Source organism: Plectropomus leopardus, chromosome 8, assembly GCF_026936395.1.
Source record: "Plectropomus leopardus strain MGB_pleo_1.0 chromosome 8, ASM2693639v1, whole genome shotgun sequence".
Lineage (NCBI taxonomy): Eukaryota > Metazoa > Chordata > Actinopteri > Perciformes > Serranidae > Plectropomus > Plectropomus leopardus.
This window is the reverse complement of record NC_142183.1, coordinates 4956444-4973566: the sequence shown is the minus strand read 5'-3', so window position 1 is coordinate 4973566 and position 17123 is coordinate 4956444. Positions and strand designations below refer to the sequence as shown.

At 37.5% G+C, this 17123-nt stretch overlaps 1 protein-coding gene across 2 annotated transcripts in view; it reads right to left on the bottom strand.

Moving 5' to 3' along the window:
- The window catches only part of sec24b (SEC24 homolog B, COPII coat complex component), a 37458-nt gene that overhangs the window by 15409 nt on the left and 4926 nt on the right, over window positions 1-17123 (bottom strand). The window contains exons 4-12 of one of the 2 annotated variants that reach the window (XM_042493160.2): window positions 14852-14983; window positions 8441-8524; window positions 7237-7391; window positions 6150-6334; window positions 5837-5939; window positions 2388-2511; window positions 2140-2249; window positions 1099-1211; window positions 182-300 (exon numbers count right to left, since the gene is read on the bottom strand). In XM_042493160.2, coding sequence (XP_042349094.2) covers window positions 182-300; window positions 1099-1211; window positions 2140-2249; window positions 2388-2511; window positions 5837-5939; window positions 6150-6334; window positions 7237-7391; window positions 8441-8524; window positions 14852-14983 — 1125 coding nt within the window. Of the gene's footprint in view, window positions 1-181; window positions 301-1098; window positions 1212-2139; window positions 2250-2387; window positions 2515-5836; window positions 5940-6149; window positions 6335-7236; window positions 7392-8440; window positions 8525-14851; window positions 14984-17123 lie in introns of both variants that reach the window. The other variant, XM_042493159.2, reaches the window with a different exon arrangement.

Sequence of the window (17123 nt, the reverse complement as noted above, 5' to 3'; positions counted from 1 at the left end):
TCAATGAAAAATTATTAAAATAATTGTTGAATATTGCTAAAAATAATCTCTGCACTACTTCTTGTAGTTCTCTGTTAATGATCTTTCAGCATGCAGAGCTTATTTTGGACACTGCTACACCAACTATAAGTAGTTGAAAAAGAAGAGCATGTTAAATCCTGGTTTCAGTGAGCAGACGTACCGTCTATGTCCGACACCACCAGCATCTGCGGCTGGGACAGTCCCTCCTGGAGGTTGTAGAAGTGGATGGTGTTGTCGAAGGTGAGGAAGCCCACCCTGGTTCGTGTGTCCCCGGGCAACCTGAAGCACATTAAGAGCCAATTGTTAGAGCTAGTTTAAGTAGAAAAACTTTACGAGAAAATAGGCTGTGACAGCTGTGTATAACTGCCTACTTACTTTCAAAGAATCATACAAATAAATTTGAAAACAAAGCTTGATAGATACTTAAATTCATGTCCTTGTGCTTCACTCCAATCATGACGTAAATCAGGGTTCCTGCAGCTTAAGGCAAGGTAAATTTAGACTTTTTATACTTCTTTAATGCCAATTAGACTTCAGTTTAAGACCAGTTTTCCAATAACCAAAATTGAAGTTTATTTTGCCCAAATGTTTATTGTTTCATAAAAAATGACATTTTTGTCCAGTGGAAAAAGTTAGATTTTCTACGTCAAATGTTCCCTTTCTACAGTGGAACAGAACAAAAGAACTCATTATACTGTCATGAAGGTATCTATTTGGTTTACCAATAGAAATGGGAAATATCTGGTATTTCGGGCCTGTTTTCTGGGCGATTTTGTGTTTCTCAGTCTGCATGTGAGATTTCAGAACTTGGATTCTCATCATGACGATTTGAAGAAAAGGACTTGATTAAATTGTTGTAAAGGAAAAAAATAGATGTGACCAATTATTTTAAGATTTTAAAATGCAACGTGAGAAAAAAGGTTAATAAAACCCTGCTTCCCATATCTGAACATTTTTAAGACATTTAAAGATTAATTTAAATCAATTTAATGCCAACTAAGGCCTTATTCTTAGTAAACAAATAATCTCATAAAGTAGCCACATTCATACGTTTATTGTATCATCCGCAGCACTCACTTATCCAGGTTCTCCAGAAGTGATTCACAGAAGTACTTCAAGTAGCCCGCTTCAACAGCATTGTGGGAAACATCGAGGACAAACAGGTAGGCAGCTGGCTGAGGCGGCCGCAACTGAACACGCGAGAGGTCAAACAAACACACAAGATTAGTGGGGATGGATGTGAACATCTATGTACTGTTAAACTTCTAATGTCTGTAACAACAGTCACTAAATTAAAGGTTCAATTAAATTAAAGTTCATCCAGCAGAAACATTTCTGCCTACAGATGCTGTAACACAAAAACAAGACTGCCCTCTAGTGGGCAAAAAGTCACACTACATGAACGTTCATAAGTTCACAAGAACAGCCAAAAGTTTTGATAGGATACCTACCTAAATATGTCAATACCGAAACCCGAAACAGAATACCAGGGCAAAAACTAAACCACCAGGAAATTATTTGACTAAACAGAAAAAACAGAAATAGAGCGCAGACCACCACCAAGGAGGTGTATTGAGTCATTTGTTTTCACTTAGTGCTAAACTGTAGTGTGCAGGCTGATAATCCTGGATTTGAGCTTCATCATGAAGTGCCATATTAACTTTAATGTTCTTTCATGTTTAATTAACCTGTAGTTAAAGTTGCAGCAATGTACTGGTTTTAAGGTATAATGTGACATGAAAATTGCTGATTATCATTGCATGTACATTTTCTTATTTATGATATGAAAATAAACAACTGGACTGAAAATTGCATCTTTATTTTTTTAATTTTAAAAGGGGGATTTCCATTAAAATTGAAGACAATATACATCTGGTTAGCAATATTTCTCAGCTGAAGAAAACGGAACGGCACAAGTTTACCGACATGATGGTCAAAAGTCATATATTGATCAAAGATGATACCCAGATTCTACACTCTAATATCAGGTCTGATGTTTGAGTGTAGCGGACCAATACACTAAATAACTGCAGGTAAAGCTACCAGGACCAATTGAGAGTATTCCTGTTTTTTGTCTGGGTTTAAATACACCTTGCAACACTAGAGGAGACAGCTTACCATGTAGTCTGAGGAGGCTATAAACTCCACAGTGGCGTTTTGGACCTCTGGTCTCTTATGGGGCTCGCCATACGACCTGGTGACTGGGTTATACATGAACTCATCTGGAACTGAATAAAAAAGAAAAAAGACAGCAGGTATGACATCTGCAAAACCATGTGACACACAAAATGATAAAATGATATAATGACTAAAGGGATGGACACAGCTCAATAACAGGACTTTCTGACTCCTGACTGGACTCGTACCATCATTGACCCGATAACAGAGGTTGCACTTCCACCTGCGCTGGTCCAGGAAGGTGACAAACGGATTGATGTAGGTGCGACAGGAGCGGCAGCGCACTATCGTGTTCGACGTGATCACCGGTAACTGCTGCAGAGGAAGGAAGGAAAACAGAGGAGGAGAGAAAAATGGAGTAAATACTCTGATGGAAAGTACAAATGTGTCTTGTGTGCTGAACATTTTGTGCTTCTTTTCAAGTTTAGTCTCAATCATGACCTTTTCTAAACATTGTTCTCTTTGTGCCTCCAAAGACGACTGAAGAGAAGCTTTGTTTCTGTTTTGTGGGGAATGTGGCTGAACGTTTCTTTGGAACTGAAGTCTTTGTTTTCTGTCTCTGTCTCTTATGTCTCTGGGACTGAGTTCTCAAGGACGTCTGCTGGTGCACCAGGGTCACCTGAGACTTTTCTACTTTTTTCTCATTAGAATATAGTCCATTTTTATCTGTCCTCTGATGAAGGCACACTATGATAATGGTAATTTTCAGCGTCAGAGGAATTGTGGCTGTCAAGCCGCAAACCACTAACGTGTTTTTAGGAATTCAAAAACTTACAGAATTACTCCAAAGAAATACAAAAGGCAGTACAGAGCAATTTTTAACACACATACACCATCGGATTTTAAAGCCAAAAGGCCCTGAAACACCAGGCCGACTGTCAGTGAGCATTTGTGACCTTAGTTTAAGTGGTGTGTCCTGTACTGTTAGCACTAGACTGACTATTTTAGCATGTTGAATCTGAAGAGAAACAAACGAGCAAACGCACCATATCTCATTTTCTTACTTGTACGGATGTTACGATCTGATCTCAAGGAACCCACTAGGTGGGTTTCCATTACAGATTTCCCCAAACTTTCTCGATATGTTCTAAATGTTGATAAAACACAATTACGAGATGACTGCATTTCTACTAAGCGATACTGTGCCACTTCTCCTCTAATGGTAACATCCCAAGAAGAATGGCGATGGATGTTCAAAACATTAGCAGGTTTATTTTTATTGCAGCCACTACACGAACTGTCTTTATTTCCATTTCAAGTTATATGATGCAATAACAGCTCTTGTAGCTCCTGCTGCATCATGAGGGAGCCAGTTCCTACTGACAAGCACACAGCCAGAGCATCATGTGACCTAGAAAAGCCAAAAAAGTGTTTCTATTACAGTCTTGCGAAATATGGCTTTTTCGATTAATAATAATAATAATGTGATCAGGACATCCCTTTGCATTTGTATTTGTGTATTGCCTGTGGATGTAATAACAATGCATTTTGAAATTAAAAAATAATATAAAGGCCATCTTTTATTCAGTATATCGGATAGCTACTCTGTATACTGTCACAAAAATTATTTCACCCCCAAAGATAAAAAAAAAAACTTGTCGGTGAGGTTGTCTCAGAGATTATGCAGAGTCAGTAAACAAAGCACATTTATTTTGGAACTAAAACAAATTATATTCATAGCTGTTTTCATTTTTAATAAATAACCAGTGGGAGCAGGATACAGAGGTGAACGGTGAAACTGTAGAGAAGAAATATCTGTTTTATAATTAAACACAAATTATCAAAAGCACAGAGTTGTGTTACTGTGAAACTGGCAAGTGGTGGAGTGTGAAGTGAGCGTGAAACCTGCGTTTCAGTCATCTACTATGAAAGCAAAAGCAACTGAGCTGCTCTGCCTCTGCCACAAAAAAAAAAATCCATAGGCGACAGTAGATGCGCGGGGCAGTTTTGATGTGGTAAATCTGTTTTTCTGCATGAATATAAATTGAGGTAAAATCATATTTTATTCAGTAAGTCTTGTAAACGGTCTTAAAATATACTATCAAAACTTTTTCCAGCTGTTGTTGCTGCTCGAGTGAACAAAGTTTGGTGGATGTAAACTTCCGACTCGTTTCTCACGTGGTGCATCAGTGCATCTCTGTTCTCCGTCACCTCAGACCCTCTGACACACATCAGCTGCCTAACACCTCTATAAATAAACTCATCTATCTTCCTGCACTTCATCATCATTCTCCTCCTGCTGCCCGTCCTGCTGTCACTGCAGCTGCTCCTCACAAAGAACAGACTCATAACCCGTCCGCTTTGTTACGAGTGGACGACTTCTACATAAAGTCTTCAGTTAGTAAAACAATACTCAATCAACCGACAGAAATATAATCACAACATTCATATACTGCTGCAGAGGGGGTCTGCTTTCAGAGAAAAATGCAGTTCTGCACAAGTTATGATGTGTTTGCTTTTTTCCACAAACGATATCCAGAGGATTTGTTTTGAAAAAATGGAATAAGAAGTGAAAAGGAAAAGAGGTGGCAGCCTGCAATGAGTGTCTTTGTTTGGGCAATGCTAAAGTAGCATTTTCACTACGCTGTATCATGGCAAAAAGAATTTCACATCAATGATATTACTGCGATATCTTTAAAAAAATTTAAAAAATAAATCAATTATAATGCTAATGGTCAAACTCATGAACTCTGTTGATTGTGCATTTTGTTTCTTTTACTTGTGAATAAGTTACATTAAAAATACAAGTGTAGAGAGGTGGAGAGAGTCTGAAACTGTACAAAAGTGTACAAAAAAGGCAATTTTATTTTCTTTTTCTTTATTTTATTTCTTCTTGCCTGCCAACTTATCTTTTCCTTATCTGTCAACACCATCTTTTAAACACAAGACTCAGGAGGTGATGTCAGTCTTAAAACTAGAGGAGGTCAGATTTGCAGATTTACATGGATCACGCCAAACGTTTAATGAAACCTGGTCACCTATCTTTAGCTATTTTGAAACCTTGTCATTTGAATAATTTGTAGCTGTCATATATGAATTGTTTCACTTATGTACTGAACCTAAATAAGTCAAGACTGGTTACCTCCATTTGTATGGGTTTTTCTTTGTTTTCTTTTTTTTCTTATCCTGGTTATTTGTGTAAGCGTGGATGGGAGGGTGTGGGTGGTTATTCAGATAAATGACAAACAAGTATGTACAAGTATCAGCATGCAAATCAATTACATTTTGAAAATATAACACAAGTTGCAAAAAAAAAGAGAGCTATCTCCTCCGACTTGATTTTCTCAAGTGAAATCCAGAAAGAAATCAGTAAAACAACAGAAAAAACTAAACAATATAACTGCTACACATAATAGTGTCAACAGAAAAAGTACCTTGAGTTTCCATATAACAATATAAATGTTGTTTTTAAGATTTTTTTTCTGTAAGACATTAAGTGACAAATATTAAAGACACAACTTCAAATAAATAGAAAGTCATAAAATATTTAAAGATAAGTTATCCATAACACCAGGTAACTACACAATGTGGCATAAATGTTTTTATAGAAAAAACCTGAATGGGACATTATACAACAAAGGTTTGTGTCACTGTTTGACTATTGAGATATTTAGGGATCTTGGACATCAGTTCCTACCTGTAAGTCTCTGAAGGGGTGGAGGAGGAGGCCCAGAGGGAGCCTGGCCTTGTTGAGTAAAGCCTGGGTCTGAGGGATGCTGGTCAGGGTGCACCTGAAGGTCCTGATCAGCGGAGAAACACGGGGAGAAAGAAAAATATTAGATAACATCCACAATGACATTGACATTGTCACGACATTGTGAGAGATTCACAGACACAGTATGAGAGAAAGAAATCAAATTACACGAATATGAAAAGTGAGAAAAACAAGAGCAAATTTTTAACAACAGCGTTTATGCCCCAGCAGTTTAAGCCCTCTTCACTTTACTTACTGTGGACTACAGTTGACCTTCTTGAGGTCGGGGCTGAGGTTGGGTTCGGGGGCTTCCAGGGGCCTGGGGGGCAGCAGGTTTCTATCCTGCAGCAGGTTGACCGGCCTCAGGGCCTCTACCTCCAGCTCTGGCACCCCGCTCAGTCCCCCGAGGGCCGCAGACAGCTGGGACAGGTTTGGGAATGGCTGCAGAGGGAGAAAATTTGCGAAATTGCGAATGTAAGTGCAATATTCACCCTCTTTTGGCTCTAATTTTGCTCTCCACCAGTTACTTTTGCTAAACGCTCTACTATTTTCACCAGCTAGTCTCCAAGTGTCTCTGTCTGCTGTCTGTTTGCTGCTTTCTCAATGAAAACAGCCACCTGCTATACCTAAAAAAAAATATATATATGGCGAGAGTGAACCTTTCATGGCCTTTATTTCACAGAACAGCTGACGAGATGAAAGTTAATGAGGATGAGAGAGAGTGGGGATGACATGTCGAAAAAAGGCCACTGGTCAGACCTGAACCTGAGGCCCCTTCAATGAGGACACAGAGCCTTGCGCGCTCTACCAACTGAGCCACCCAGCGCCCCCATTGTGGATTTTTTTAACAAAGCACAGGCTGCAACAAATTGCAGTAAGACTGCAGACTATTCAGTATGAAACAAATACCTGTTTTGTAGTGTCTTGGTAGTTTGAAAATAATCACAACGTTAATCTATTCTGTGGTTAAAAGACGTACTCTGTTGACAATTACTGTGTTTAAGACGTCTTAATCACTGTGACTCAAACTGAAGTCCAGCCCACAAAGGCTCAGATACGGTCGTAAATGCGCACACAAAATATTAGGCGATTGGTCAGGTTGTATTAGCTAGATTGGCTGTAGGCGCACAGGCACACGCACACATGCACGTACGCGCACTTGCATGTGCACGCGTGCGCGCGCGCACACACACACACACACACACACACACACACACACACACACACACACACACACACACACACACACACACACACACACACACAATCCCCTCAGCACTTATGCCTGCCAGTTATAATAACATAAAATGACCATGAACACTTCTCTGTAGCTGCGGCCTCACCTGGGAGTACTGCTGGTAGCTTGACTGGCCGTAGGGGTCATGAGAGGGGGAGGAGTCAGCGTGGCCCTGCCGATAGGCTGGCTGCATGCTGGGGTAACCATAGCTACCGTAGGGCGCGGCCTGGTTGGTCATGTTGTTAGAGGGCGGCATGGAATCTGGACAAGAGAGTTCAGCATTAAATAAATGTGACGTATGTTTGGAAGACTGGTGGTTTTTAGTGTTTTAACCTGATTACAGCAGAGGAAAGGTCAGCGTAGCTGCAAAGTGCATTTTGGAAATATGACATTTCTAAGTGTGTGTGCGTGTGTCTGTGTGTGTGCTTGTGTGTCCTATTTTCATCACAGGCTTTTACATAAATTGAGAAATGCATCTCATCATCCTAAAATATCTCCTCTTTTATATCTCTACTACTTGTTTAACTTGCTGCAGCATGTCTTTATTTTATTTTTGCATTCATTTCCAACACAGCTTGAAGTATGCATCAACTAACTGCTGTTGTCAATATCACAACACGTATAGATTTCAGGGCAATAGAAGACTTACTTCCTTACTTACTTAATAACAAATAAAATAATTGTTTGATCTTCTCTTAATAAATGAATGCACTGTGTAATACATAATTATGACAAGTAACAGACGATCAGATCCGACAAAGACAGTAACTGATACAGAAAAGTAACATAAAATAGACACCTGCACCTTTTGATGATTCTTTAACCCCGATGACATGTTTTTATCTTTAGGTGAAAAATATTTGGTTATTTAGGGCTTTGTTTTAACAGTTTTGTAATGGGGTATATCTGCATGCATAAGAGCTGCAACAATAAACAGATTAATTGATTTGTTGTCCACTGTTAAATTAATTGCCAACTAATTTTGCAATCCAATCAATTTGAATACTTTTTTAAGAGAAATAAAAAGTCAAAATTCCTTTGTTCTGGTTTATCAAATGTAAAAATTTTCTCCTTTTTTTTGTTCATCTATGACACAATATTTGGTTGTGGACAAAACAAGACATTTGAGGGTGTTTTCTTGAGCTTTTGGAAACCTTGACTGACATTTTTCTTTAATATGTGCAACTGTATAAACCACATTACTAATTAATTAAACGAGAAAATAATCGACAAAAAAAAAATCCTTAGTTGCAGACCGAGTGAGTATGCCTGTTTTTAATATGAACAGTATGTTTGTGATCAAAACATACCCGGATAACTGCCCCCTTCCAAGGAATCATAGCTGTTGGGCACCGGAGAGGCACTGCCAGTAGAGGAGGAGGAAGTGTCGCCACCTGAGAGAGGCAGAGACAAAGAGCGAAGGAAACAAAGGGTTAAAAACTGAAATAAAAAGCTAAGACTTCTTTGAGACTGGAGGAAAAAATAATTAAATTAACATATTTAAACAGGAGCCCATGGGAATAGCAAAATAAAAGCACATGAGAACAAAGTGCAACTAAAGAAACAAAAAGTAAGACAAGCAAAAAAAAGTTAGAAAGATGAAAAAAAGACCTGCGAGAATGAAGGACAACATCTGTAAATGAAGTCAGTAAGAGCGAAGGAATGAAGGTCAAGATTAAAAAAAGAAAGAAGAGGAGGGAAAGACCAAAAGAGGCAATTTAAACGGGATTGAAAAGGAGCTTTTTTTTTTTTGTTTGGCCGTGAAGACCGCTGCTGTGTTTGGACTCCCTCAGGCCTCAGAGAGAGAGAGAGATGAAGCGGAGTGAAAACTGGAAAGAAAACATGATGAAAAGATGTACTCAAGTCCTGAACAAGCTCGCGTACAAGCCTCTAAGGATGGAGAACATGGAGGGAGCGGAGGGAAAAACATGGAGGATCTAAGCATGAGAATAGAAAAAGAATACAATGATTATACGACGGCTACAAAAACGACAGTCATCATCTCTCTAAAACCCTCGTTTTACTCCCTTTTATAATCTCTAATGCACATTTGTAACATTTGTAAAATGAGTGTGGACAGACGTAAATGTATGTCCACACTCATATATGCAATAAAGACTTTGAAGGAATCGAATTAAAGGTAATAAGTGTATTTTTTTGGTGAAATCAAAGTTATCACAATATTGTAGGGGTTGACTGCTATTGGTTTTTCAGGGTAGATAACAATACTAATTATTACTAATTACTAAATGAGATTGATAACCAATATTTGGAACTGATATGCATTTAAAATGAAAATGAAAATCTTTCTGTTAGAACAAACTCCAACACAAAACTTTGATTAAATGTTTTTATCAAATGTTTAATCAATGCTGAAACGTTTAACTTCATTTACAGCCAGTTCCCTGCAACTTTTTTTATGAGTCAGAGTTAAGATTTAAATAAAAATGAATAAATAAAAATAGATCCCTGAGGTTTTACAAAGTAAAAGTTCCTCACATGCTGACACTTTCTTTGCATGTATTGCAGACTGCCTTCCCAGGTGTTGGTTGAGTGTAATATGCACACTTTTTCATTAATTAACTTTATCTGCAATCATAAAAATCAAATGTCGATATAGATAATCGGCAAAATGCCAAATATGAGCCCCAATAGACGGCCAGGCCGCTAATCTGTTGATCCCTACTACTTTGACACAAATGATTCCATTAAATATTTTTTATTAGAAACATGATGTCTCCTCTTAGAGACTATTTTTACAACAAGTACAGAAGACTAATACACTGTCAAATCTGACAAGGTGATCTTACCTAAAAAAATCTTGGAACATATATACAATAGATCTCAATTTATGTTTACTTTATATCAAAGTCTTAAGTTTAATTGAAATGTATCCTTATTTGCTTAAATTTATAAAGTTGTTGCAACTTAAAAATGACAAGTTCTATTTAAGTGTTAGCAACTTAAGTTAATCTGACTTGATCATGTCAAAGAGGATTTCATCACTAAACATAAATAATTACTTACAATAAAACTCCACTGGGTCCATTAATTTGTGAGTGTCTTTTTACATGCTCAACTTGATTCATTTCATTCATTTACGTTTAGTTTGTGATTTCATACATTTTCTAGTATTTGTAACAACTTCCAGAGAGAAAAAGGGGCAAGAAAGTGATGAGCTGCGTCCTATCAGTGTACAGACGGCCCTTATTCACAACTCAGAAAGTCCACAAGTCTTACAGTTGGAGCATCATGATGCCACAACGTCCTCGCTTCCCGTCTGATTGTCCACTATAACCCATAACAAAAAGGCAAAAATAATCTTAACAAAATAAGTCTCGTGGACACATTGCATTATGGTCTACTGCAGCCACTGTTTTTCCTCTCATGTCCAATAATGAATAAGCTTTTCCAGAGGGATTACAAGGGTAGAATATTTGAATGAACCCATTAATCCATGTGGGCCAAAAGGAGGGATCAACACTAGCGAACCAAGACACGACAGGCCTCTGGCAGAGCGCTCATTGGACAGGACGCGATCCAATTATCTCCGACTAAATCGGACCAGCAGACTACTGGATTAACTGCTCTGGAAGAGGAGGAGGACACCAGGACAGCTTAGCCTTCTCCTTCCTTCAAGAATCTTCTGACACCTCCTCGTTCTCCTCTGCCTCTTCTCCTTTTCCCTGACAGCTCATGGATTTATAAATGTGGTGCCAGCCAGGAGTTATAAGAGTTTAACAGTTTTTCATTTCATTTTTTTTCTTCTAGCCTTCAACTGTCTCGTTACTTTTAGTCACAAGTCCACTCTGCTGGCCCCCGGGCTGTTAGCACCTCTGGTTACTGATAATTAAAGCTCCATTCGTACTGTGGTGACAGCGTGTCTTTGTTAATCTGTTTCTCATAAGTAACACAGATCTCATTATCACCACTAGGGCTGCTCGACTATGGAAAAAATCATAGTCACAATTATTTTGGTCAATATTAAAATAAACATGTGTTGCGGTGGATATCGATGGGGTTGTCCTTTTTCTCCTTTAGGTTTTTTTTTTTTTATCATTCGGTCATAGGCCACTTTGTGTTTAACCTTAAGATGATTAAAAAGAATTGCTATGTGGTGCAGACACCATCTTGTAGCAAATCTGTATTTTATTTATTTTTTTGATCCGTGTCGGCTGCCTCGTATCCAAGTGGTCCCACACAACAGAATTTTTTATTACTTTAAATTGACCTTTTTTTCTATCATATATTTTTAACAGATTTTGTTACTAGATTCATTATCATTTGTATTTATTTTATTTGTTTATTTTATGAAGTTACTTTTATTTTCAGATTTTTATGATATAACATTGACAATTTACTTTTTTTACAATATATTTTATACAGGTTGTTTTACTCTGGTAGACACTTACTCTTTACTCTGTTAGTCATGGTGGAAAATCCCCCTTTTGTATAATTTAATATCTCATTAAAACCAAATTTATCATAGAAACAAACACCTGAAAAAAACATCACAGTGATGAGAACTATCTTAAGTGGCAGAAACCATCTTTGGGAAAAATTTATTTGGCATTACTTTGAGTTTTTAGTTTGGCTTATGTCCCATTCACTAACATGGAGGGTCGGGCTTTATGACCTATACTGCAGACACACACCAGGGGGCGATCAAGATGCAAAAGTTACTCTGTCATGGGAACTGACATATTGTCCATCTTTATATATAGTCTATGGTTGCAGCACTTTTTGATGCAAATAGATTACTGGCAGCGATGCAAATTTGGGACAACTACCAGGATTATATTGACGCACCTGTTTTACTCAGTGTCCTTTAAGTGAAATGCTCTGAATTTTTAAGTTCCCCTTAGTTAACAGCTACTCAGTATATACATGTGTACATGTGTTGGGCTTTTACTGTGAAAGGTAAGAACAGGAGTAGATGTGATATGCGCAGCTTTAACAAGGCAGAAAGAAGTAATAAAGTTTGCTATCTTAGTTTGGATCACGGTGCCTCCACATTGTTGTTTTACAGTCCTCATGAACAGACACAACATGTTTGACTGGTGCCTTTCACTGCAGTGCAAAATCTGAAAAATCAACCTTGTTCCAGAAAAAAAGTGGCTTTTTTGCCAAGCAATATCTGCATTCTGTGTAAAAGATTTAAATAAACTAAGTGAAAAAAAAAAGATATATTGGCATGAAAATTAATAGCACAAAAAAAGCCTCCTATGTGTAAAGGCTTTTGCTGTGTTGATGTGTGCTGTATCTATGGGAACCCTGGCTGCAAAACAAATTTCCCTAAGAGGAACCATAAAGATAAATTTGAATTTTATAATCAGCGTGAACAAGGAAAAAGCTGCATAGTCCCGAACATTTTCTTCCAGACCACATTGTATGAGTTACAAGATGCAACATGTGCTTGAACAGCCACTGCCATGACAACAGATTGACCTCATGTCATTCACTTGAAAAGATATTCATCATTTTGTCTCTTGTGTCAGGGTGACTCAGCAGGTTTGGAAAAGAGAAGAAAACTATCATTATTGTATTTATAACTATTTTTACAAGCATGTCAGCTTTAAGACATTATGGGCATTTTTACCACTTGACATGTTTACTGTGATATCAATCGTTTTTTCCTTTTTCTTGATTAACTTTTTATTCTATGTTCTTAAACCATAACTGGAAAGACAAAAATGTATATATTCTGAAATACCCCCAAGGAAAGGACAGAACAGTCACACTGTGCTTTTATCCCCAAAAAATAATAATTTAAAGGTCAACTTAGCAGCTTCATGTTAAACTATGATTTTCGCCCATTAGGACTGGCAGCATAATACTACTACTACTACTACTACTACTACTACTAATAATAATAATAATAACATATTCTATGTTCATGATCATCATAAAAACTAGGAAGAAAAATTAGGAATTAACAGAAATAAAAAATAAATCAATATAAAAAATAAAGTAATAAAAGTAATAAAAAATACAGAAAATATGAAGTTTTGTCTCACGCATAACAGTTATTTGTATGTGATTTTGAATTGATTTACTAATATGTATGAATATATAAGGTGTTATGTATCTGATTTTTCATGGCATCGAGAAATCAACAGCCGGTAGCGTGTTGCAGTCGACAACCTGTAAGCGACGGTGGAGAGTTGCAGATACCACGAGGGGGAAATCTTATTATTTAGAGGTGTAAATGAGTGCGAGCTGTTCAGTCACCCGCTGCGCTCTCACGGGGAGCGGGCGAGTCAGCAAACATGTACACAGAGAGGCCGCACCTGCTGGCAGGGGAGTGGCTATATTTAAAAACTTGTTAACCTCTGGCTGATGACATAGCTCCTGAGGGACGGTCATCAGCAGAGCACCTGAGTGAGACCCAACACTCGTGTACATGGTGACGCTGTTGTAGCTCAGTGCAGTGTTATGTGGTCCAAATACTTAAAGCTGTAGTTGGTAAGTTTCATAAAAACAACTCTGTCAGATTTGCTTTAATTGTCACTATATCTAGACTGTAGAAAATGAGACAGAAAGTCTGTGAAAAAAATACTTCTCTGCCTACTCTAGTGAATCGTAGTACTTCTTATGGTATTACCATGTGAATGAAAACAACTTTGTAACGCAGCTGTTAATCCTCTGCTCATAAACTGAAACCGTCAAACTAGGCAGCACTGATCAAATATTGACCCTGAGGGCCCACTGTAATGTTACAAACACTCATTCTGCACACAAAACACACTTTTCAAAATCAGGCTATAAAAAATAAATATGATTTGCTACTTTCATTTCGTTATTTTTTTTAACCAGCATCAATTCTAATCATAAATATCAAATACTCATTAACTTTCACAATTTTAACCCTTTAAATGCCAGGTTTTTGTCACAATGCCACGTTTTTAGATGAGAGAAAAAAACACAAAAAATGATTTTCAATACACTATATGCTAAATGGATATTTTTCATTTTAGTAGTGTCCAAGGTTTTTAAATGAATGTCAAACAATTACTCTTTTATCACTATCATCCTTGATTAATTCCCTGATGTACTTTATTTCAGCACCAAGCACTTCACAAAAATTAAGTTTCAAGAGCTGTAAGTCGATCAGAAGTAGAAACACAAATAAATGACCTTTTCTTTTTTTTTCCTTACAGTCGCAGACTATAGACAGATAATCACATCCAAAAGACTACCGAGTAAAAGCGAGCTAGACGGCACCACAACCAAGACGAGCAGAACCTGGCTGCAGCTTGTAAAGACAAACTGAAATACTAACCCACTCACCTCTCACCTGTCTGAGAGAGCAAATTTCATATCCGCGACGGAGCAACAGAGCAGGACACACACAGATTTGAAAGGTGATTCAGAGTGCTGATGACTGTGAGGGGAAAGATGGTGAGCACAGTGAACTTTGGGAGGCTGTTGATGAGGCAGCGGGAGGGAGAGGGAAAAATCTGATTAGCCAATTAGAAAGGGGAAGGTTCAGATAATGAGCTGTGAACTGATTAAGTGTGGTGAGCAGAAGTGACACAGAGGAGGAGAGTGGTGGCAAACAAAAATGAAACTTCATGGGAAGAGGATGGAAACGCACTGACGGTAAAAATGAGCTTTTTTAGGGGCTTTATGGGAATATTTAGGAGCGTATTTAATGAGTTTATGGGGATGGAGAAAGTGGGAATGAATAGATTTGTCAGAAGGTAAAAGCTTAAGCAGACCTGCTTCCTCATCCTCCTCTTCCTCATCGTCATCATCCTCAGAGCTGGATGACGAGGGGGCTGCAGCTGGGCCTGAGGTGGCGGCAGAGGCAGAGCTAGCTCCACTATTAGCAACATATCCATATTGCACACCTGTTGGAAGGGTGAGCGGAAAAGGTACGTGAGAAAACTGTAACGAGGCCCAGATCAGGCAGTAAACTTTATTAAATGTGATGGGTGTGTGTTGAAGCAATGAACTAAATTTGTCCATTTATCTCCAGAAAAATCTAAATAGGCCAAGATATTTTTAATTTTTTGGCAATGAGAGAAGGTGAACTTGTTTTGTAATAAGCTGTGTTGCTTAGTGTCTTGCATACTATTAACTCTGTACCCACGACTGCATATAAAACCAGCAACATTTTAGACATTGTATTACACTTCATCACCAGGTTTCTCAGTGCATTTTTCTAACATTTTTTTTAAAGAAATTATACCAATCTGCTCAGGGTTCAAAGGTCTAAATACTGAAAAGTGATGTTGCTCCAGGTTTCCTTGGATTCAGGCAGACGGTAGACACTTAATCGGATATCATTTTATTGGACGAGAGCAGGATGATAAAGTAGGTGAGGCCAGCAGAGAATACTGGCAATGGTGACGGCATTGCTGTTGTAAGTTAAAATATTTCAATTTTTTGCCGTTACCGTAAAACCACGTTACGTGGCTCCTACACACAAGACATTTGACATTACCAAAACATTTCAGTAAAATAATAAACATATTATCAAATATTTTGTTCCATTCTTTGACAATAAATAAATAAATAGGTAGATAGGTAGGTATTCATATAACACTATATGGTGATGCTTATTTAAAAAAAATTTGCAGTCCTGCAACTACACTGGACTCTGTTTTTGCTGTGCTGTCCAGAAAGTGTTTTCCATTTGCCGTCTACCACCTGCCTGTTTTCATGTGAACGCAGCATACACTTACATGCAAACACAATAAGGTGTAGAGTAGGCACCGAACTCCCAGACTGTGGATCATCCAACAAACTCCAACAAACATTTTTCCCACAGTCTTTCATAATCAAAAACCTTACTGAAACTTGTAATCAGAGAGTGTGCCTTTTAATACGTCTCTACTGGAGAGGTGTGTCTATTGTTTGTCATGTTTCTCTCCTGTTATTGTGTGACATGTTTTCAGTAGCCTGAGGCTAATATCACAGAGACAGAGGAAACTGATTTAGACACACAGGTTACTTTCCATAGAGAGTGACAAATGTAAAGAAATATTGTGGTTGTTATTTCTAATATTTCTTTCTTTTTTCTTTTTTTTTTAAATCGGTTTAGTTTCAGTCAGTCAGAATGAGTTTACTTATTTTAGTTTATTTATTATGGTTAATAAACAAACTAAAATTGTCATAAACTGTAATGTTTAGTATCAGTTTACTTCTTGTCAGGAGCAAGATTTCAGAAGTTCAGAATAGGTACACAACAAACACAACACTATATCAATAACCGTCTGCACCAAAGCCTCCTCATGCTCACTGTGGTGACAAATTTGACCAAATGAAAAAGACTAAAAGTAAAGACATTTCCTGTAGATGTTTATTTTCGTTAATTTACTTTTAAAGGTACAGAATATCTTCTTTTTTATTATTGTAAAACAGTTAATTGTTGTTTATTTTACACCCAAAATTTACATTTTAGTTTAGTTTCCCTTAAATATTGTAACCTTGAGGTTAGTGCTGGGCAATATGGGCTGAAAATTATATTGTGATTCCTTTTAGTCTATATCTCAATACACAATATATATCTTGATATTTTTAAATCTCCTGAAAGCACTTCATTAATGCTAGAACCGGGAGACAGAATTTTACATTTCTTTTCTCTTTTTTTTATTAACAAAATTCCCTCTTTGATGTGACAATATTGTAGGAATGACTATTGGTAGTCATTTTGTGATAAATAATCACTAATGACGTAGATGTAATGACTAAGAGGGTAAAGACAAGTAATAAAACAAGTAGAACTATCTGATAATTCTATAATTCTACAATTTCATTTAGCAGACGCTTTTATCCAAAGCGACGTACAACACAAGCAAGAATTTAGACTTAAGGAAAAAACCCTTAGTAAGTGCAAAAAGTGCTTCAGGTGTGACTGGTCACAGGTATTGCCGTCTAGTGGCAGAAGAAGTGCCGCACAGCCTCCCCCCCCCCCCTTTTTTTTTTTTGAATCCAAAGTAATAACCGGTAGCGATCTCAGCATCTGAGATTCAACAATCTCAGTAT